Below are 22,582 nucleotides of genomic sequence, written 5' to 3'. Positions count from 1 at the left end.
AGCTCCTCAAATCTGATGCTACATTTTTCCCTAGCACCTCTCCCATGATCCTATTCCAGAAGTTCAAGAGGATATTTAGCAGGTCCTCAAGACCTTACGTTCTCCTGAATGTCTGGCAATTTAACCCAACTCCCTCCTCATACCAGAAACCCAACTTTTGTCTACTCCCCAAGCTCCTCAAATCTGATCCTGCATTTCTCCCTAGTGGCTGTCCCATTGCAGTTGAATCCAATGTTCCCACAGAATGAACCTGTTCCTTTGTTAACCAACACCTCCAAACTATTGTCCACAACATACCATCCTATATTCAAGATGCCAAACCCACCACATCTTTCCTAATCCTGCCAGCCAACCACATCGTGACCCACAAGTATTTCTTTTTTGTAGGGCAAATCTAGAAACAAATTCATGGTACTTTCATGGGTACTCACATGGCACCATCTTATGTCAACTGATTTATGAACCATCTGGAGAAATCTTTCTTATCCACCTCACACTTGTAACCACTGTCTGGTTCAGAGTCATTGATGACATTTTTATGATCTGAACTCATAGCAGGGACAACCTTTGCACTGTCCTCCATAACCTTGACACCTACTCCCAAATTTGCTTCACCTGGTCCTTCACATCTCAGTGAGCTACGTTCTCAGATGCTTATGTCCTTCTCATGATGGCTCCGAGAATACCTCTGTTCATATCAAGTGCACCAAACATAAACAGTACCTCCACTTGACAGCTGTCACCTCTTCCATGTCAGAAAGGCTATCACTTAATAGCCTTGTCACTCTTGGATGGCGCATTTGCCATGGAAAACAAGAATTTTCAAAATATACCGATAACCTTACCAGAGCCTTTATTGACAGAGAAAATCATATCCTGCTAATTCATAAACAGCTCTCCCATGCCATCTTGTCCTCTGACACCAGTAAACCTGTTAACCAGCCACTGACAAGCATTCCTCTGATTGCCCAGTATCGCCCTGGTCTTGAAGAACTCAACCACATTTTCAATGGGGCTTTGACTGCCTACATCTCATCATGCCCTGCGAAGAGGGGTATCTTAACCAAAATCCTACCCACATCATCCAAATAATGTTCTGCTGCCCATCCAAGCCACAAAATATCCTTGTCCATACTCCCAATCCTGCTCCTAACTCGGCAGCCCATGGGTCATTCCCTTGCAGTTGACCCAGTTGCGCGACCTCTCCCATACAGCACGCACCATCTCCTGCTGCAGTCCAGTCACAGACAGTTCCCACCAAATAAAAGGCAGGGTCATATGTGAAAGCAGCCACGTTATATGTCAGCTATACTGCAATTATTGCACAGCATTCTTTGTGTGTATGGCAAGTAACCAACTGTCTACTTGCATGAATAGCCACTGCCAACTTGGCAAACTTGACTCTGCCATTGCCAAACATGCTGCACATCACAACACAAATGACTTCAACAGCTACTTCACTATGTAAGCCGTTTTGATACTCACTCACAGCTCTAGTCTTTTTGAACTATGCAGTTGCAGACTGTCTATCCACCATATCCTGTGCCCTCACAATCTTCTAGGTGTTAAACCTCCACTAACTAGTTTCCCCCCATGAACCATGGACCTTGCCGTTGGAGGGGAGGCTAGCGTGCCTCAGCGATACAGATGGCCGTACCGTAGGTGCAACCACAACGGAGGGGTATCTGTTGAGAGGCCAGACAAACGTGTGGTTCCTGAAGAGGGGCAGCAGCCTTTTCAGTAGTTGCAGGGGCAACAGTCTGGATGATTGACTGATCTGGCCTTGCAACATTAACCAAAACGGCGTTGCTGTGCTGGTACTGCGAACGGCTGAAAGCAAGGGGAAACTACAGCCGTAATTTTTCCCGAGGACATGCAGCTTTACTGTATGATTAAATGATGATGGCATCCTCTTGGGTAAAATATTCCGGAGGTAAAATAGTCCCCCATTCGGATCTCCGGGCGGGGACTACTCAGGAGGATGTCGTTATCAGGAGAAAGAAAACTGGCGTTCTACGGATCGGAGCGTGGAATGTCAGATCCCTTAATCGGGCAGGTTGGTTAGAAAATTTAAAAAGGGAAATGGATAGGTTAAAGTTAGATATAGTGGGAATTAGTGAAGTTCGGTGGCAGGAGGAACAAGACTTCTGGTCAGGTGATTACAGGGTTATAAACACAAAATCAAATAGGGGTAATGCAGGAGTAGGTTTAATAATGAATAGGAAAATAGGAATGCGGGTAAGCTACTACAAACAGCATAGTGAACGCATTATTGTGGCCAAGATAGATACGAAGCCCACACCTACTACAGTAGTACAAGTTTATATGCCAACTAGCTCTGCAGATGACGAAGAAATTGAAGAAATGTACGATGAAATAAAAGAAATTATTCAGATAGTGAAGGGAGACGAAAATTTAATAGTAATGGGTGACTGGAATTCGAGTGTAGGAAAAGGGAGAGAAGGAAACATAGTAGGTGAATATGGATTGGGGCTAAGAAATGAAAGAGGAAGCCACCTAGTAGAATTTTGTACAGAGCACAACTTAGTCATAGGTAACACTTGGTTTAAGAATCATGAAAGAAGGTTGTATACGTGGAAGAACCCTGGAGATACTAAAAGGTATCAGATAGATTATATAATGGTAAGACAGAGATTTAGGAACCGGGTTTTAAGTTGTAAGACATTTCCAGGGGCAGATGTGGACTCTGACCACAATCTATTGGTTATGACCTGTAGATTAAAACTGAAGAAACTGCAAAAATGTGGGAAATTAAGGAGATGGGACCTGGATAAACTGAAAGAACCAGAGGTTGTACAGAGTTTCAGGGAGAGCATAAGGGAACAATTGACAGGAATAGGGGAAAGAAATACAGTAGAAGAAGAATGGGTAGCTCTGAGGGATGAAGTAGTGAAGGCAGCAGAGGATAAAGTAGGTAAAAAGACGAGGGCTGCTAGAAATCCTTGGGTAACAGAAGAAATATTGAATTTAATTGATGAAAGGAGAAAATATAAAAATGCAGTAAATGAAGCAGGCAAAAAGGAATACAAATGTCTCAAAAATGAGATCGAGAGGAAGTGCAAAATGGCTAAACAGGGATGGCTAGAGGATAAATGTAAGGATGTAGAGGCTTATCTCACTAGGGGTAAGATAGATACTGCCTACAGGAAAATTAAAGAGACCTTTGGAGAGAAGAGAACCACGTGTATGAATATCAAGAGCTCAGATGGCAACCCAGTTCTAAGCAAAGAAGGGAAGGCAGAAAGGTGGAAGGAGTATATAGAAGGTTTATACAAGGGTGATGTACTTGAGGACAATATTATGGAAATGGAAGAGGATGTAGATGAAGACGAAATGGGTGATACGATTTTGCGTGAAGAGTTTGACAGAGCACTGAAAGACCTGAGTCGGAACAAGGCCCCCGGAGTAGACAACATTCCATTAGAACTACTGACGGCCTTGGGAGAGCCAGTCATGACAAAACTCTACCAGCTGGTGAGCAAGATGTATGAGACAGGTGAAATACCCTTAGACTTCAGGATGAATATAATAATTCCAATCCCAAAGAAAGCAGGTGCTGACAGATGTGAAAATTACCGAACTATCAGTTTAATAAGTCACTGCTGCAAAATACTAACGCGAATTCTTTACAGACGAATGGAAAAACTGGTAGATGCGGACCTCGGGGAGGATCAGTTTGGATTCCGTCGAAATGTTGGAACACGTGAGGCAATACTGACCTTACGACTTATCTTAGAAGAAAGATTAAGAAAAGGCAAACCTACGTTTCTAGCATTTGTAGACTTAGAGAAAGCTTTTGACAATGTTGACTGGAATACTCTTTTTCAAATTCTAAAGGTGGCAGGGGTAAAATACAGGGATCGAAAGGCTATTTACAATTTGTACAGAAACCAGATGGCAGTTATAAGAGTCGAGGGGCATGAAAGGGAAGCAGTGGTTGGGAAAGGAGTGAGACAGGGTTGTAGCCTCTCCCCGATGTTATTCAATCTGTATATTGAGCAAGCAGTAAAGGAAACAAAAGAAAAATTTGGAGTAGGTATTAAAATTCATGGAGACGAAGTAAAAACTTTGAGGTTCGCCGATGACATTGTAATTCTGTCAGAGACGTCAAAGGACTTGGAAGAGCAGTTGAACGGAATGGACAGTGTCTTGAAAGGAGGATATAAGATGAACATCAACAAAAGCAAAACGAGGATAATGGAATGTAGTCCAATTAAATCGGGTGATGCTGAGGGAATTAGATTAGGAAATGAGACACTTAAAGTAGTAAAGGAGTTTTGCTATTTAGGAAGTAAAATAACTGATGATGGTCGAAGTAGAGAGGATATAAAATGTAGACTGGCAATGGCAAGGAAAGTGTTTCTGAAGAAGAGAAATTTGTTAACATCGAATATAGATTTAAATGTCAGGAAGTCATTTCTGAAAATATTTGTTTGGAGTGTAGCCATGTATGGAAGTGAAACGTGGACGATAACTAGTTTGGACAAGAAGAGAATAGAAGCTTTCGAAATGTGGTGCTACAGAAGAATACTGAAGATAAGGTGGATAGATCACGTAACTAATGAGGAGGTATTGAATAGGATTGGGGAGAAGAGAAGTTTGTGGCACAACTTGACTAGAAGAAGGGATCAGTTGGTAGGACATGTGTTGAGGCATCAAGGGATCACAAATTTAGCATTGGAGGGCAGTGAGGAGGGTAAAAATCGTAGAGGGAGACTGAGAGATGAGTACACTAAGCAGATTCAGAAGGATGTAGGTTGCAGTAGGTACTGGGAGATGAAGAAGCTTGCACAGGATAGAGTAGCATGGAGAGCTGCATCAAACCAGTCTCAGGACTGAAGACCACAACAACAACAATAACTAGTTTCTCACTGCCGCCTCTTATCTTTTCACTTCTGTCTTCTGTTCACACCACTCCTCCCCTTATCTTTTCCCATCTGTCTTCTGTCCATACCACTCCTCCCCTTATCTTTTCCCATCTGTCTTCTGTCCATACCACTCAGTCACTACCCATATTGTGTACTGCATTCTCTTCCACTCTCCTTCCTCCACCTTCCTCCTCCCCCCCCCCCCCCCCTCTCTCTCTCTCTCTCTCTCTCTCTCTCTCTCTCTCTCTCTCTCTCTCTCTCTCTCTCTCTCTCTCTCTCTCTCTCTGTGTGTGTGTGTGTGTGTGTGTGTGTGTGTGTGTGTGTGTGTGTGTGTGTGTGTACGTGTACATACCACCCCTCACCCTTCCTTTCCTCTTTCTTACACCTTTTACCCTTTCTCTCTTCACTTCCTGTCTCCCTCTTCCTCTTCAGCTTCCTCTCCTTTCCTCCCCCTTTCTAACTTTGTCTAGCTCTCCTTAACTCAAATGCTCTACTGTGTGAGAACTCTTTTCATGATGTTGCATAGGCTCTGAGTCGTCTGTCTCAGGCTATCGCACTACCCCCTGCCTTGTGTGTCCTTCTCTAGCCCCTCCTCACTTTCATCTGTGCAGGCAACAACTCTCAGTAATTGATAACAAATAGTCATTGTCTCCATGACCGGGAGAGTGTATGAATCTGTATATTTTTGCTAAGAGCTCAAAAGCCAGTGTGTTCAGTGTTGTATATATCAATCTGCTAGAGGTTACTTTCCCTTATTTTTTGTTTAATGGTTGGCGATTTATCAGATCTTGTTGGTGAGGCTCAGATATCCTGAACTTCCATTGCCATGTCTTCATTGAGAGCATTGGTGAATTCACTGTACTTACTTTTGTTGGAACTTATGTAGGCTAACATGAACTGGATTTTGAGCTGCACAAATTACAGAACAGGATTTTCTTCCAGTTGTATGGGGGTTTCACTCTTATATGACTCACGAGTGCAATCAGAATCCCAAAGATAGTTGGTGTCACATTCTGTAGTGTTGGTAATTAGAGTCAATACATTATTTTTAAAATTTTCACTTTGAATTAAATGTTCAAACAAATTTTGGGCTTGCAGCCAATTGTAGTTCAATATACATCCCATGGCAGTTCAGCTGGGTACCTGGTCATCCTCATGTTAGCCATCAAAGATTGACGAAATGCCCACTGTTCCGCAATTTATAGCATGCTGAGAGTGTTCTGCACATTTGTCAGGGTCAAGTTGATAGATGGATAACACTTTCTGGTGGCAGCACCCTTGGTGGTGAACTGATGACCCCAGCTGTTGTTTACCTTACCGCCCACTGCGGCCATTAGCGCACTCTGCTACCTTCGATTAGAGCAAATTGTGGAGGTGATGGGGTTCCACACACTGACCAATTGGTAACTGCTATACGATTCATCATATTTTCTGCCAGGCATATTTCCATGGATTTCTTAATAATGCAGTCCCAAAAAGATGTTGCTGTGGTTGGAATCATTGTTTTCTCATATTTCATTGAATGTCCAGTGGAAATACGTTGTAAAGCAGTAGTGGACCAGCTTAGTTGCAAAAGGCAGGTGCAACATTAATGTTCAGTGCAACATTCTTTCACAGTACTTGTGGTCTGATCTGTGTAAGCCATACCACATTGGTAATGTATTTTGTAAATTCTGGCCTTCTGAATTTTTTTCCTGACCTTTTGCATGACAAGTCATTCTTCTCTGACTCCAGAAGATCTGCAATCTTAGATGGCAGAAGGAAAACCACTTTCTGTTGAAATTTATGAAGGATTCTTGCTATTTGAAACTAAATGTTGCCAGCAAGGAAGAAAAGCTAAAGATATTGCTGGCATATTCTCTTCTTTATCCATTTCCTGCTTCTTGTTTGTAACTGAAATGCCCTGTTAATCTGCCAGATAGAATATCCATTTCTCCTAAACATTGTCTTTAGGTGAGTGAGCTCTTTAGGCAAATTGTCTAGCTCTCAGTGTGAGCTCTGTAAACAAGTGTCACGCCCATAGTTTGCAGCGGATGGTGACAATTTGACACTTGCAAATACAGATCAGTATGAGTGAGCTTACAGTAAACTGAATGCCGCAGTCTTCGATTGCTCACTTGGTGATGACCAGCAAGTGTCCAGTTGGAATATCATGGGATGTGTTGAACGACAACTGAATGGCTGCAAGCTGAAAGTTGTTTGAACATTCAGTTCGCCAGGAAAATCTTAAAAGTTTACATCAGATGTTTTTACTTGGAGGCAATGGTCTCACATATCCGAAGTTTTGACAAGCTGTGTGGTAAGAGAGCAAACCTTATTAAGTTCTTTGACCATTTTATTGAAACCTAGGGACCAAGGCATGATATCAAAATTTGCCGGTGTGATACTACAAGGGGTGTTCGGTAAGTAATGAAGTATATTTTTTTCCTGGAAGCAGGTTGGTTTTATTCAAGGTTCCAATACATTATATTTCTCCCCGGTCTTTTGACCACAAAACCCTATTTTTCAATACAATCTCCAATCAGTGTGACAGCCTTATGCCACCTCACTGGAATGATCTGTATGCCCACACAGTATCACTCTACTGGTAGACGTCAGAGCCAATGTCCTGCTGCATCAATAATCTGCTCATCATCCATGTACTATTTCCGAGCTCGGCCAGAGTGGCCGAGCATTTCTAGGCGCTACAGTCAGAACCGCTCGTCTGCTATGGTTGCAGGTTTGAATCCTGCCTCAGGCATGGATGTGTGTGATGTCCTTAGATTAGTTAGGTTTAAGTAGTTCTAAGTTCTAGGGGACTGATGACCTCAGAAGTTAAGTCCCATAGTACTCAGAGCCATTTGAACCATTTTGAACTACTTCCCAAGAGTTCACCCTTCATTGGGCCAAACAAATATAAGTCAGGAGGTGTGAGGTCCAGGGTGTAGAGTGGATGAAGAACAGTCTGATAAAGTTTTGTGAGCTGCTCTCATGTGTACAGACTTGAAAGGGGCCTTGCAGAGTCATGAAGAAGTAGTTTGTTTGCATCTTTGTGGCAAATGAACTTGCTGAAGTCGTTTCTTCTATTTCTGTGGGAAGCACAATACACTTCCTCTTTGATCCTTGTATCAAACAGAATAACTTCTTCCGTACCCCAGAAACTGTCACCATGAATCTACCTGCCAAGGGTGGTGCTTTGAACATTTTCTTCGGAGGAGAGGTGGTGGTGTGCCACTCCATGGATTGCCACTTTGTTCCTAGTGCTAAGTGATGAACACATGTTTCATCACCTGTAATGATGTTTGACAAAAAATTGTCGCAATCAGTTTCGTAATGCGCAAGCAGTTCCACGCAAATGGTCATTCATTGCTCTTTATGGTCTTCTGTTAGGTGGTGAGGAACTCAGTGGACACATACTTTTGGCTACCCCTGTCTGGCGGATGAAAGTGGTGGCACTACCAACAGAGATACCCAGGTGTGCAGTGAGGTGTTTGATTGTGATCTGTCAGTCACCCTGAATGCGAGTGTCTGCACATTCCAAAACTGCAACAGTCACAGCTTTGTGTGACCACCTGGCACGCAGTAGACTGGACAGGTTTGTGTGGCCTTCTTGAGTTGATGACCATCGTCTAAATTGACAACTCACCATTTTTTGTTCACCTTCAGATCTCTGTAGACATTCTACAAGTGCCTATGAGTATCTGTGATTCTCTGGTCCTCACCTCCCCTACCCCTGCCCCCCCCCCCCCCCCACACACACACACAAAAGAAAATAAATAAATAAAAATCCTCAGTGACAGTCTCCTCTTGGAGCCATTTTGAAGGCTACGTATAACGTCACATGTAACAGAACTTCATGAAACTTTAGGGGCTGAAGCAGGAATATTCCATGATATCCCACAACAAATTCTGCATTTTTTAATCAAAATTGGCCAAGGAAAAAAGTATTGTGTTACTTGTTGAATGCTCACATATTAATTGCTGGTCCATGGAAGATTACTGACAAGGCTAGTCATGCTATTGTCAAAAAGAAGATTTACTGTGCAAGATGAAAACTAGATTCCATTTCAGAAGAATTGTGTGAGTTACATTCATAGTTTACAACACATGTTTCTCCTGTATCATGAGACTGGGTTGATGGAGTGACTGGCAAAGTTTGATTGGATGCATAAGGATGCAAGTTTTTGACAGATGTCAAAATTTGATTGTATGTTGCCACAGCAGTTGTTGTCACAAGAGGTTCCATTGTCAGCTTTGCAGAGAATAATTTCAATGATGCAGCGCTGTTTGTATTAAGCAAGGGACTTAATTTTGAACCCACACCTAGAGCACTGTCTTTAATAAATTTTGTGAGTGGTGTTGAAAAGCCACAAGACACCTTCTTTTGGGTGCTGCAGAAGAAATAAGAAGGAGAACTTGCTGTATTGTTTTTTAAAGTTTCTCCTCAGTGTAGTAACTTGAGCTCTGCAGAAAAGACTGCTCTACAAAATCTTCAAGAGCACTTTGATGTAGTGGTACTGAATGCTGACAGAGGTAACATAATCGTTTCTTCACCTCTTAGTGGATATAATGATCATATGTATGATCTACTAAGAGATTCTATCTATATACCTACAGGAAGATTGATTACAACTCTACAGGATGTGCGCTGCAGATAATTTCTGCACTCCTAAGTTCCTCCTCCTTAGCTCAAGAGATCATCAAGAGGTTAAGACAACATGGTTGTATGCCAACAGTACTGTGTGGCATTCCAAAAATTTATAAAGAAAGTGTTACATTACGTCCAATAGTGAGCAACATAGGAGCTCCATCATATGATTACCGAAAAATCTTGCTTCTTTGCTGGGACCAGCTGTAAATCAGCTGACTTTATCAATAGATGGGGGCTCTGTCTAAGCAGTTCAGACTGTTTAGTTAGCTTCAGTGTGGTATACTTTTTACAAAGGTTTCTCTGTCAGATTCTTTGGCTCTAATGGGCAGTAAGTCTCAGTGGACATTACTGTTTCACCACATTCTGTCCTCAGCCTATTTTATGTTCAGTCGATAATATTTTGAACAGACTAACTCACCTTGGGCAGCCCTCTGTCTACCTTGGTGGCTAAACGGAGAATTTTGAGGAGAGAGTGTTTGAAACAACTGCCCTTAAACCAGCTTTATTTTGCTGGTATGCGGGTGACACTTACATAGTGTGACCTCAAAGAAAAGATAAATTAATGGAATTTCTTCTTCATCTCAACTCCATTCATTCGATTCACTGTGGAGATAGAGAAGGATGGTTGTCTGCAGTTCTTGGATGTCTTGGTCAGATGGAAGAATGATGGTTCTGTGGGGCATTCAGTTTATTGTAAGTCCGCTCATACTGATTGGTATTTGCAAATCTCAAGTTGTCATGACCTTACGTAAACTATGAGCATGCTTAAAACACTCGTACACAGTGCTCACACAGTTTCAGATCTAGATAGTGTGCCTATAGAGTTCGTCCACCTAAATACAATGTTCTGGAGAAATGGAAGTTCTGCCTAGCAGACCACAAGCCACATTCAGTCCAAACTAAGAACAGGAAGTGGATAAAGAGGAGAACATGCTGACAAAAGCTTTAGTGTGACTTCTTGTTATGGGCAGCGCTTTATTTAAAATAGCAAGAGTCCTCCGTAAATTTCAAGTGAAATTGGTTTTCCATCCACCATCTTAAATTGCAGACCTTCTGAGGTCAATGAACGGTGACTGTTTATTGCAGATGGCCAGAATTTACAAAATTCACTGCCAATGTGCTACATGTGACATAGGTCAGACTGCAGGCACTGTTAAAAGACACTGTGCTGAACATCTAGGTTGCATGTGTCTTTTGCAACGAAGCTAGTCCCATATTGCTGAACTCTGTATTTCATTGTGAGAAAACATTGATTCTGACCACAAAAACATCTTTTTGGGTCTTCATTATTAAAGAATCCATGGAAATATGCCTGATGCAAAATCCGATAAACCATGATAGCGGCTACCAGTTGGACAGTGTGTGGAACCCCCAGCTACCAGTTGGACAGTGTGTGGAACCGCGTCAGCTCCACGATTTGCTCTAATCGATGACAACAGAGTGCATCAGTGGCTGCAGTTAGCTGTAAGGCAGAGGACAGCTGAGTACCGCAGCTATACCAGCAAGGGTGCTCACCGGGAAGTATTGTACACCTATCAGCTTGAATTTGACACATGCACAGAATACTCACAGCATGCTGTAATGTTGTGGAAGGGAGGACGCCTTCGCAAGTCTTTGATGGTTCACCGAAGGATGACTGGCAGGTGCCCCCTTTGTGAAATATGGGATGTATTGAACGACGACCAGCTGCAAACCCGAAATTTATTTTAACAGAGTCAATGTGGCACTGGTTACACTGTAATGATGGTGCTTGGAAAATGTGCACCACAGATGACATGGTTGTTTCGCATTTAGCCTGCAAAACAGCAGGGCTTGAAGTGTTGATGGTCGCCAAGGATGTTGCATTTTAATACGAATACTTCCGTCCCTTGTGGGCTGCTACATCTGTCTTATGTGCCATAGCAGTGTGTGTTATTATTGTGCAGATGGTGTTCTGCAAACATTCCACTAGTATCAATCCAGCCACCTTTTTTGTCCTTATGGGGGGTGTGTAATTGCAGTCATCAGCATACATGGGAAAAATCATCTTAAAACATCCAATAACTCAGCAATGAAGCAAGTTTTTGAACATTTTTGTTCCTGTTTATTGTACAATAGCTGGCATAAGGAAACAGGACTTATGGCAATACTAAGTTGACGATATCTGGACTTCGGATTTTCGCATTGCTGTGGGAAGAAAAACTGGTTTGTTTACAAGTAAAACCCAATCACAAGCAGACAAACAACACACACAAAATTTAAGTCCAACTTTCTCTGCTTGATAAAAGGTTTGCTTAAAATGTTTAAACTGTTGAAATAAGAGGTACTTGTCTACTGCATTACTATTAAAATAAGTACACTAGTATCAGTTTGCAAGGGAGCAGTCATGATAAGTACATCATTTTGAGTGCAGTATGCATTTAAAATACTTAAAAATATTGTGAGAATTACCACAAGATATTTAGAAGGACAACTATGGAAAAAATAAGGAATCTTGACATCAGGAAATATTGGAAGTGAAATAAGAAATGGGACGAACATAACATATTAAGATTTGATTAATATTGTCCTCCTTGAATATGGTACGCAAGCCCTCACATTAAAGCTGACAACACAGCAATACATTATGTGTCTGATTAGTTACACACCTTTATGGTCACATGCAGAACTGTAGCAAATATCGGTGTGCTATCACATCAGCTTTTGGCCTGGGGTTTTAGTTTGTGGTGTTTTAATGTGTCCCTTGGTTGTTGGCCTTTCCAGTTTTATTTTCATGGTCGGCCAATGACCGTCGCACTCAGTGTGTCTTTTAATCTCTTTTCTCTGGTCTTCGTCTATGTCTTTCTTGTACTGTGTCGTCCCTTGTCGTCTCCGTTATGTTTTTATTGCTTGTTGGACTTTTCTTCGTGTATTATTATGGTCGTGGAACAAGGGACCGATGACCTAAGTAGTCTGGTCCCTTTAACCCCCACAAACCAACCAGCTATCACATCAGCCTGAAGGCTATCAGGTTGCATCAAAAAGTACACTGGTATATCAACAACAACTCAGTTTACTTTGGAACCTCTTTTCAGGTAGATCTAGCAGTACGGAATGGTCACTGACATTGCCTACAATAAAAAATGCAGAATCATTTAATATTTTAAAAAATAGAATCTCCTCTACATTTTCATGGTTTAGAGGGAAATAGAGAGGTGGAAATCACTGTTGATTACCTGATAAAGGCCCATTCTGTGACAGAACCACAGTGTAATGCAATTAAAATGAAACTGGAGCAATTCTTGTTGTTTTGTTAGTTATCCAATAAATACCATTGGGACCTGCACACTACTAAGCAAGCATAATCCGATTTTAAATTACGCTATATAAAGTTTCTGTGTGTAGTATGTACTATTGAATGTTTCTAAATTACATACATAACCCTCATAAAATCACAGTTATTTCTCTGCCTTTCCAAAATGAGCAATACCATGTTAGCCTTCCATCATTATAAAACTCACACTCATCCATTGTCCCATATTAAATGCATTCCATGCATTGTTATATTTACTATACAGAATTGGTGCCTTTGTTGAGTTTCTTTCTTCCATGTATATCTATTAACAGTGTATTCATCTTGAGAATCAATAGTAACCCATCTCTAGGACAGATTTGTCAACAAAGTTATTTTTTCAAAAAATATTCTTATCCTTTTTTAGCTTTGGCCTCAAAGAAACATTTGCAAATATGTCAAATTATCTCATGTGGGCCTTGGGTCATATACATCTAAGCTGATTTTGAACTAATCTCTTAGAAAGACAGTGTATGAATAAATCTTTAAGCTCATTCTATCTTGAACTTTGACAAAAATACTATATTTTAAAAATTTCCTTACACACAGAAAACAATTCTTCCTCCATGAATTATATCTTGGCTTTGTAGTTCGCAAAGTGAGTACCTTTGTTGATGAACAACCGTTCTATTTAATTTCTGCATTTGATAGCAGTGTTCATCTTTATGCCAGCTGCTTCCAAATATTTTCATTTCTCTTTAGTATAGAGCTGCATTCATATGCAATAAATGTGTGATAATGTGAAAGTCTTATACCAGCTGTGCATCAAAGTTAGACTTGCACCCATCTAGGCCCACAAAGTCTCATGTCATTTTTTTTGTATACTGCGAAAATATCAAAGTAGTTGGGAAATGTGATACAAAGTTCCATGTCATAAAATAAAGTAATCTCAGATCTTTAGTGTTTACTGGGGTAACTTCACAATGTCCTAATGCATGTTTCATGGTAATGTATACCAATAAAATATCATGAGGTTCCAGCTTTTTCAAGTGGCTTAAAACCAAGTTCTCCTTGGCCATTGTCAAGTGGTGATTATTATGTAGGTGCTGCTGTCATGCGTATATAACTACACTACTGCGTGTGATCTCCCTATTGCCCAGTCCAGAGTCACATAAAGTAATGTTTTGGTTGCAACGTTGCAGCACCTGTTTCAGCCTTCTGATGGCCCGGTCCCAAGCTGTGCCTAACGGAAGACCACCACATTTGTTGAGGCTGATGTCAGAAATTTTTGTTTTGATCGCATCTTTTATATGGTATTCCAGAACCCATTTGCCATTATAATAATAGATATTTTGTGAAGTGCAATTTGATCTTTGTAGTCCAGAGCATGTTCTCTTACTGCTGGTTCTCAGGTTACCAAAGGTGGTAGTATGGGGACAAGTTTTGCATCTATGCACTGTGAGGATATTGTGTAAGTTTGGTGACTGTAGGAATACCACTGTGGGAGGGGTGAGGATGACATTCCTCAGTTCAAGACACAACAAGGGGTAGCCAAAGTCCTGATGGAGGATGTGAATCAGTTGCTCCAGTCTTGGTTGGTACTTAGTCCATTGTGGGCAGACAGTGGGCATGTGGGAGGTGTAGGTGTTGGGAGATCAAGTCACAGGAGATCTGCTCCTGTACAAGGTTGGGAGGGTAATTTTGTCTGTGAAATCCTCACTGAGACCGTTGGTATATTTGAGAGATACTGCTCATCACTACAGATGCAGCGACCACTATACAGAAGGGATTTCTTGGCATGAAATGGGTGGCAACTATTGAAGTAGAGGTATTGTTGGTGGCTGGTAGTTTGTTATGGGCAGAGGTACTGATGTAGTCATTCTTGAGGTGAAGGTAAGCATTGAGGAAGATGACTTGTTGGGTTGAGGAAGACCAGGTGAAGCAAATGGGGGAGGTGTTGAGGCTCTGGAGGAATGTGGATAGGGTAGCTTCACCATTGGTCCAGATCATGAAGATGTCATCAATGAATCTGAACCAGGTGATGCATTTGGCACTCTGCATGATCTGATAGGATTCCTCTAGTTGGCCCAAAAATAGGTTGGCATAGTATGGTGTCCTGTGGATGCTCCTTATTGTACCATGGATTTGTTGTAAAGTTATTGTAAGTAAGGAAAAGTAATTGTGGCTGGGCATATAGTTGGTCATGGTGAGCATGAAGGAGGCTGAAGGTTTGGAGTCTGTCAGACATTGGGGAAGCACTCAGTAGTGGCAAGGCCATGGTCATTTGGTACGTTAAGGTAGAGAGAGAGATGGATAGTGATGACGAAGACACTGAATGGTAAAGGAACAGGAAATGCAGCAGATTGGTGGAGGAACTCATTGGTGTCTTTTTATGTAGGAGGGTAGGTTATGGGCAATAGGCTGAAGGTGTTGCTCCACAAGGGCACAGATACTCTGGGCAGGGGGGCAGGAGGGTACAGTAACCGGACAGAATGAGATGGCCTGGGTAGTCGAGATTATGGACTTTAGGGAGCATGTAGAAGATAGGAATGCAGAGTGTGGTAGGGGTAAGGGGAGCGGTTCTGGAATGGGCCTAAGGATTTGAGCAGAGACTGGTGGTTGTGCTGGATTTCTAGAATGGGGTCACTGTGGCAGGATTTGTTGGTGCATGAATCTGAAAGCTGGTGTAGACCATCCACCAGATAATCCTGTCCAGACCACAGTGGTGCAGCTTTTGCCTGCAGCTAGGATTATAAGGTCAGGGTCAGTTTTTATGTGGTAGCTTATGGTTCTTTCTTTAGATCTAAGGATAGTTTCTATTTTGAGGGATCTGGGGAAAGGTAGTGAAGCAGGGTTTGACATTAAGAAATTCTGGAATGTTAACAGGGGGTGATTTAGAGTTAGTGGGGATGGACCATGACTGGATAGAGGAATAAGTCAGGCAGGTTTCAATATTGGTTTTGGTTGAGTATGATTGGTAAGGTGTGAAAAAGTGATCCCACTGTAGGGAGTGGGAGGAGGAGAAGGGGTCTTTAGCAAGTTCTGCATGGTTGAATTTTGGAATGGGGAAAGGATTGATACTTCTGTGCTACTAAGGCATTTGAAGGAAATGTTCATGACTGTGTTTTGGTTTAGGTTCTGTATTCTGTTCGATCATGGGAGGGAGTTTCTTCTGAGAGTGCGGTAAATGTAGTATGTCTGAAAGGCAAGGCTGGTGGCCATGAGCGTATGTGGGCAAGGTTAGGAGGCTCTTTCAGGGATGGTGGATATGGGATCCCATGACAGTAGTAGGTGGTGAACAGGTTGGAGTGTTTTTTGGGGTGCTGTTGTGCTGTATTTCCTGGAGGGCAGGGGTTTCAATGTGAGAGATGGAATGAAAAGAATTTGGGACTGTAGAAGAGGAGAATTTTATGGATGGAAAGGAAGTATTGCGAGGAGGTTTTGGTCTGATTTACATGGCTTTATATGACTATTTTGCTAAAGGCTGTGGACTTTTGGAATTAGAACAGACAGAGGTCACTGTGGAAGGATGGGTTACAGCCTGAGATGCATAATTTGATGATCAGGCCATTTGGGCAGACTGGGTTCTGGCAAGGAATAAAGAAACTTTTCTGTATTGTCATCTCAGATGGAAGGAGCAGGGATCCATAGTGGGGGATAAAAATATGTAAACTGCATAAAACTACACATGAAGAACTTGTATAAATATGTAAAATACACAGAATTATATGGGAAAAATCACAAAAAAGACAGGGTCATGAAGTATGAGGAAAAAAACTGAAACTAGAAGTAGTAGGACTGATAGTGAAAGGCAAAACTGAACTGACATCGCTGTGGAAACACAATGAGAGCAAAGAGAAAAACAAATAAAAAAGACAGTAATGGCGGTTGCAGGGCTCAAGGTGGATAAGGTTGAGGCTTAACAAGTTCGTGTGGCACAGGAAGGTACAGAAATGACATGCAAAAATATGCTAGAATGAGGGAGGAATTATTCTCAATTTTTAGCTCTAGGATTAATTGTATTGGAGGGAATAATGTGGGACATGAGATGCTTTCTGCATCAACAATCCACACAATTGCATAGCTGTGTGTTGTGCATGGATGAGACAGTAGATACAATGTATGCTGTTTGAAAGGCGACTGGTAAAACAGAGGAAAGAAGAGAAAGGAAAGGACAGAAATGGAGTAAAGTAATGTGTTAGAAGATAGTGACAAACCTAAACAGCACAGGGTTGTGAGATGGAAGAAAAGCCATTAGGGAAAACAGAACAATAGAAATTCCATGAAGGAATAATGACAATATGACAAAAAGAATATATTGCTATCACCATATAGAGATGTTGACGCCTCCTTCTGAAGTGTAAAGCACACGCGCGTGGACACACACACACACACACACACACACACACACACACACACACACACACACACACACACATTCACTCACTCACACACAAGCACAACTTGCACACATAATATCACTGCCTCTGGCCCGCTTTGGCCAAACTGCAGACTATGACTGCACTTGAGGAGGCGGCATGGGGTGATGAAGGGGAGGTATAGCAGGGTAAGGTTGGAGGAGGGTGTAGTGCTGCTTATGGCAGCATGGTGGGCCAGGGGTGAGGTGCTTGGTGCAGTTAGAAGATTTGGGGTGGGAGGACAAGAGGAGCAGAAAAGTATAGAAGGGGAAGAAGACTAGTAGGTGCGGTGATGGAATAGTTGAAGGACAGGTACTGTCGAGGGTAGGGGCCAGGGAGATTCGTATTAAAAAGTAATTAGTGGTGCTGTATTGTGTCATATTGTTTATACCTGTCAGTTTTTCTTTGTGTTGAAAAGAAGTTACTCGTTAAAGCAATTCAGACATCAGACAGTGTACACATTATATAATGGAGATATTTTCATCTACTTTAATATCATCTAAGGATATACTGAAATATTCTTATGAACATGTGAAGAGATGTTATTACTGCTTTTGTGACGTGTATAGCAGAGGGTCTGAGGAAGTGACTATAGTTACAGCGCTCCAATATTTTAAACTTTGGTACGGGGAATAGCCAACATTCTTGACAGCTTTATGACATGCATTCAGTGATATTATTTCCACTCCTCAAGAATTGCATCTTAATCTCAGCAGTAGTGATGGGACAGATTAATGTATCCAGAAAGAAATTTTCACTCTGCAGCAGAGTGTGAGCTGATATGAAACTTCCTGACAGATAAAACTGTCTGCCAGTCTGAGACTCGAACTCAGGACCTTTGCCCCTTGTGGGCAAGTCTACCAACTGAGCTACTCAAGTACAACTCAGGCTCCATCCCCACAGCTTCAGTTCTGCCAGTACCACGTCTCCTACATTCCAAACTTCACAGAAGCTCTCCTGCAAACCTAGCAGAACTAGCACTCCTGGAAGAAAGGATGTTGCAGAGACTTGGCTTGCCACAGCCTGGAGAATGTTTCCAGAATGAAATTTTCGCTCTGTGGTGGAGTGTGTGCTGATATGAAACTTCCTGACAGATCAAAACTGTGTGCCGGACCGAAACTCAAACTCGGGACGTTTGCCTTTTGTGGGCAAGTGCTCTACCAACTGAGCAACCCAAGCATGACTCAGGCTGTGGCGAAGCTGGTCTCCGCATTGTTCTCTCTTCCAGGAGTGTTAGTTCTGCAAGGTTTGCAGGAGAGCTTCTGAGCAATTCGGAAGGTAAGAGATGAGCTACTGGCAGAATTGAAGCTGTGAGGACGGGTTCTGAGTCGTGTTTTGGTAGCTCAGTTGGTAGATCATTTGCCCATGTGGTTAGCACACTGGACTCGCATTCGGGAGGACGACGGTTCAATCCCGTCTCCGGCCATCCTGATTTAGGTTTTCCGTGATTTCTCTCAATCGTTTCAGGCAAATTCCGGGATGGTTCCTTTGAAAGGGCACGGCCACTTTCCTTCACAATCCATCCGTAACCCGACCTTGCGCTCCGTCTCTAATGACCTCATTGTCGACGGGACGTTAAACACTAACAACCACCACCATTTGCCCACGAAAGGCAAAGGTCCCAAGTTCGAGTCTCGGTCTGGCACAGAGTTTTGATCTGTCAGGAAGTTTCATATTAATGTAGCTGTAGTACATCTTTCATACAAATTCCATTGTTTTATAGAAATCCAGTGTGGCAATACTCCTGGCCCTGTAATTAGTGATAATTTCACATTGTTAGCGCGTTGTCCACTAACTGTGCTTCAAGGCAACAATCATTGACATCCATAAAAAAGGAAGTGTTTCTTCCCTAGGTGTTTAACTACGAAAGAAAAGTTGAGAATTGCTTGGTGGTTTGTAGATCTCCTATTGCTGACATCTGCACACACATCACTCCCACAATATCAGGTTATTTCTTACACAAGTGACATAAACATTAAATATTTTCTCTCCTAAATACAATGATGCTGTATAGTGCCATGTTGGTGACCTCTTTGCTGAAGTCTAAACTCAGATATTAAAAGGTTTTGACAATTGTAACTGTACCTGTTGCATTTCTTGCATCTATCTTGAAGCAATGTGATTTTGTTACCCTGTAGAGTCAACAATATTCCTCTTCGTGTGGGTGTTAGAATGATTTTGCATTGCTTGAATACTGTTAATGCCTTTGATTTGTAGCTGTTGGATAACTGCAAACTCCTAGGCAATTGAAGTACTAACAAATTCTGATTTTTTAAATGTATATAAATTTATTTATTTCCTGAATTTTGTGTTGCACCTGATAAAAAGTAAGTTGTAAATGTTCTCAGAAAATGTGTATAATTTTGTACTAACAAATAAATTAATATACCCCAATCAAAAATCCATATCTGTGGTGTTGTGAACAGGTTTCAGCATCTTTATTTATTTATTTATTTAATAGCCAAATGTACCTAATTGAAATGTCAATAGATACATACAGTTAGTTATTCAATAATATGCCAATTATTCATAGTAACCTGCAAACATTAGGAGCACACAAAGGTTCAGTGATTTAATATTATGATTATAAAGTCAAGATGCACATGTTCATAGTATTACCAACTATTGTACAGATGGCTCATTTACTTTAAATGCACAGTTTTTTGCACCTCATGCTATTTCCAGACGGAAATGTCGGATGCAATTGACTGGTTGGATTAATAATGTAGGGCTCTCCAGAATGTAACAGATGTTTTGAAATAAAAAGTTAATAATATGGAAAAACTAAATTTTATACACACTTTTTAAAGGTACACTCTCAAGCTATTTTTCTACATAATGGCCATTCAGATTGAGGCACTTATAGTATCACGGAACAAGTTTTTCAATACTGTCTCTGTAGAAACCTGCCGTCTGCGATTGCAACTGCTGATTTTGATCAGTATGCTGTTTGGCATCAGTATAAAAGTGCTGTGTAGCGAGCTGTGTCTTCATTACTGGAAAGAGGTGGTTGTTGCTTGGAGCCAAATCTGGGCCTTGTGGCGGGTGATGAAACGTTTCCCGTCCAAAACCCCATATGAGGTCTCGGGTACGATTGGCCATTTATGGACATGCGTTGTTAAAAAAACAAACCTTATGTGCTAAGTTTTCCCCAACACTTGTTTTGTATCACCCGTCTTAATTTGTTAGTGTTTGACAATATGTGTCCAAGTTAATAGTTGTACCACGTCTGAGGAAATCAATGGGAATCACTCCCTTAGAGTCCCAAAACACAGTAGCCAGATATTTCTCGACAGCATTCCATTTGCAAATGCTTCCTTCATTTCTTGAAGGAGTTTGTGTATCCCCATTCCATCAACTGGCTTTTTGTTTCACAGTTGACATGCTTCATCCAAGTATTGTATCCAGTTACGATACAGTTGATAACTCTGTTGCCATTTCTCCCGTAATCTTATAGGAAGGTCAGTGGTGCAGCCAATCTATATTAAAATTTTGGGAACCCACTTTATCAAAAAACATGTGGTAACCAAACTTCTCTGTCACAATTTCATGCACTAAATTCAGGGTGATTTGGGGTACATGTTGCGAAAGTTCCATAATCATGAAGTAACAATTTTCACCAATTTTGTCATTAATTTTCGTCTCCATTTCATCAGTCACAAGGCTAGGCCTGTCACTGTGATCCTCATCGTGAACATTCTTATGGCCATTTTCAAAGTCGATGCAGCATTGCCTCTCATTTTTACTGGTTATTCCTTTTACATACACATCACAAAGGTCACGATAAATGGCAATTGGTCTGCAGAGTTTTTGACGAAGAAACCTAATCACAGAACACAAGTCACAAGTGGCGGGATTTCCTATTGCAGCACATTTTTTTACACGTCACAAAAAGCAAAGCAGCAGAGACACACAGGCGATACGCTTCCACCGCTGGATGTGTACCAAGTGTAGGAATGTTATGGTACTAAGATGGTGGCTGTAGTCCTGCATATCAACACGATAGACCAAAATATCTATTACTTTCTGGATAACCATCGTATTTCAGCACACTTGCCAATCTGTTCAGAGCAAACTTCTTTTTTCAAAGTCTGCATTTACTGCTGGAAGTAAAGACTACAAGTCCAACTCTTGAAATAAAAGTTGGGCAAGGCAGGCCCAGACAAAATAGAATAAACTGCCAACCAGCAGGTACCATTAGTGTGGCATGATGATTATAGTTGTCCCGGCTTGCAGATGTGTTGCGTCCATCCATCTCGTGACACCTGTGCATAAATGAAACATACATCCGAACAGTAGATTATTTAATACATTATGAAAATAAACTTTGGTAATCATCATTTGTTGCTTAAAAAATGCTAATGCAACACACCTCTTCATCAAAATGGTACGTTACACTACAAGAAGGGGTTTGAGGAATCAGGATGGCCTATTTTGTCAATTCTTTTGGTTGAATCAATCAATTAAGCAGTCAGCCAACCAAAAATTGAAGCTGCAATGAAAGGAATTTTAATTCACTCATGATTGATTAACTTTGTGTTGGTTTTCATTTAATTTCCTAAACTGTTTGTGATATGTGACTGCATACTTATACTGTTTGATTTACTATAGGTATTTTTTTACTGTCTTCGTCATCAGTGTGTATTATTTTCTGGAAGAGACCTGTGATGCTGACAGACAATGAAGCAATTCCTGATATGATACCGAAAGAGACAAACTGCTTTAACTCTCATTTTTCAGATTGCAATTTCTGCTTTATTTGGCCAGAGTGTTTGTTTCTGTAACAGTACATTATTTGCAAAATCTGTAGTAATGCTTTACCATGAAGAGTCATCAACAGACACTCTAAAAGTGAATGAAATTTCACTAGCATTCTGGCGTGTGTGTGTGTGTGTGTGTGTGTGTGTGTGTGTGTGTGTGTGTGTGTGTGTGTGTTTGGGGGGGGGGGTTGCATAGAGGGGAGGGTGTTTGTATGTATATGTATTCTACCATGAAAAAGGATTCGTCTGTCCTAAGCCTAGTGAAGTTTTCATTCATCTTTGTGTCCCTATTGATGTCTCAATGTTTCTACTATTCTGTAAGGTGTTACATTTGCTCCAAAGTTATTTATAGACTGCCGTAACTTTCCGTACCATACAGTAACAGTTATGAATTTATAGTATTTATTAAAAAGGTTGATTTCCTTCTTTGTAGGCTATGGGATACTACCAGAGAGCTATCCATGCACTCGGTAACGCAAAAAATAATCCAAGTATCTGGCACTCTGTTGTATGGGAGATGTCAACAACAGTATTTACAATGGCTTCTCTACTGCAGGACTACCCAGAGCTTGGTACAAAGGTATGAACTTATCTGCTTGTTACTGTGTGCATGTGTTAATCCAAGTGCTCATACA

The 22,582-nt window shown here is 41.3% G+C and overlaps 1 protein-coding gene across 1 annotated transcript in view; it reads left to right on the top strand.

The window, feature by feature from the left end:
* The window catches only part of LOC126352984 (erythroid differentiation-related factor 1), a 224,218-nt gene that overhangs the window by 139,844 nt on the left and 61,792 nt on the right, over positions 1-22,582 (top strand). The window contains exon 15 of the mRNA XM_050002728.1: positions 22,381-22,527. Within this exon, the coding sequence (XP_049858685.1) occupies positions 22,381-22,527 (147 nt within the window). The remainder of the gene's footprint in view (positions 1-22,380; positions 22,528-22,582) is intronic.

This window comes from Schistocerca gregaria, chromosome 1 (genome assembly GCF_023897955.1).
Source record: "Schistocerca gregaria isolate iqSchGreg1 chromosome 1, iqSchGreg1.2, whole genome shotgun sequence".
In the NCBI taxonomy this organism is placed as follows: Eukaryota; Metazoa; Arthropoda; class Insecta; order Orthoptera; family Acrididae; genus Schistocerca; species Schistocerca gregaria.
The sequence above is the reverse complement of the archived record's forward strand: the minus strand, read 5'-3'. Positions and strand labels throughout refer to the sequence as shown.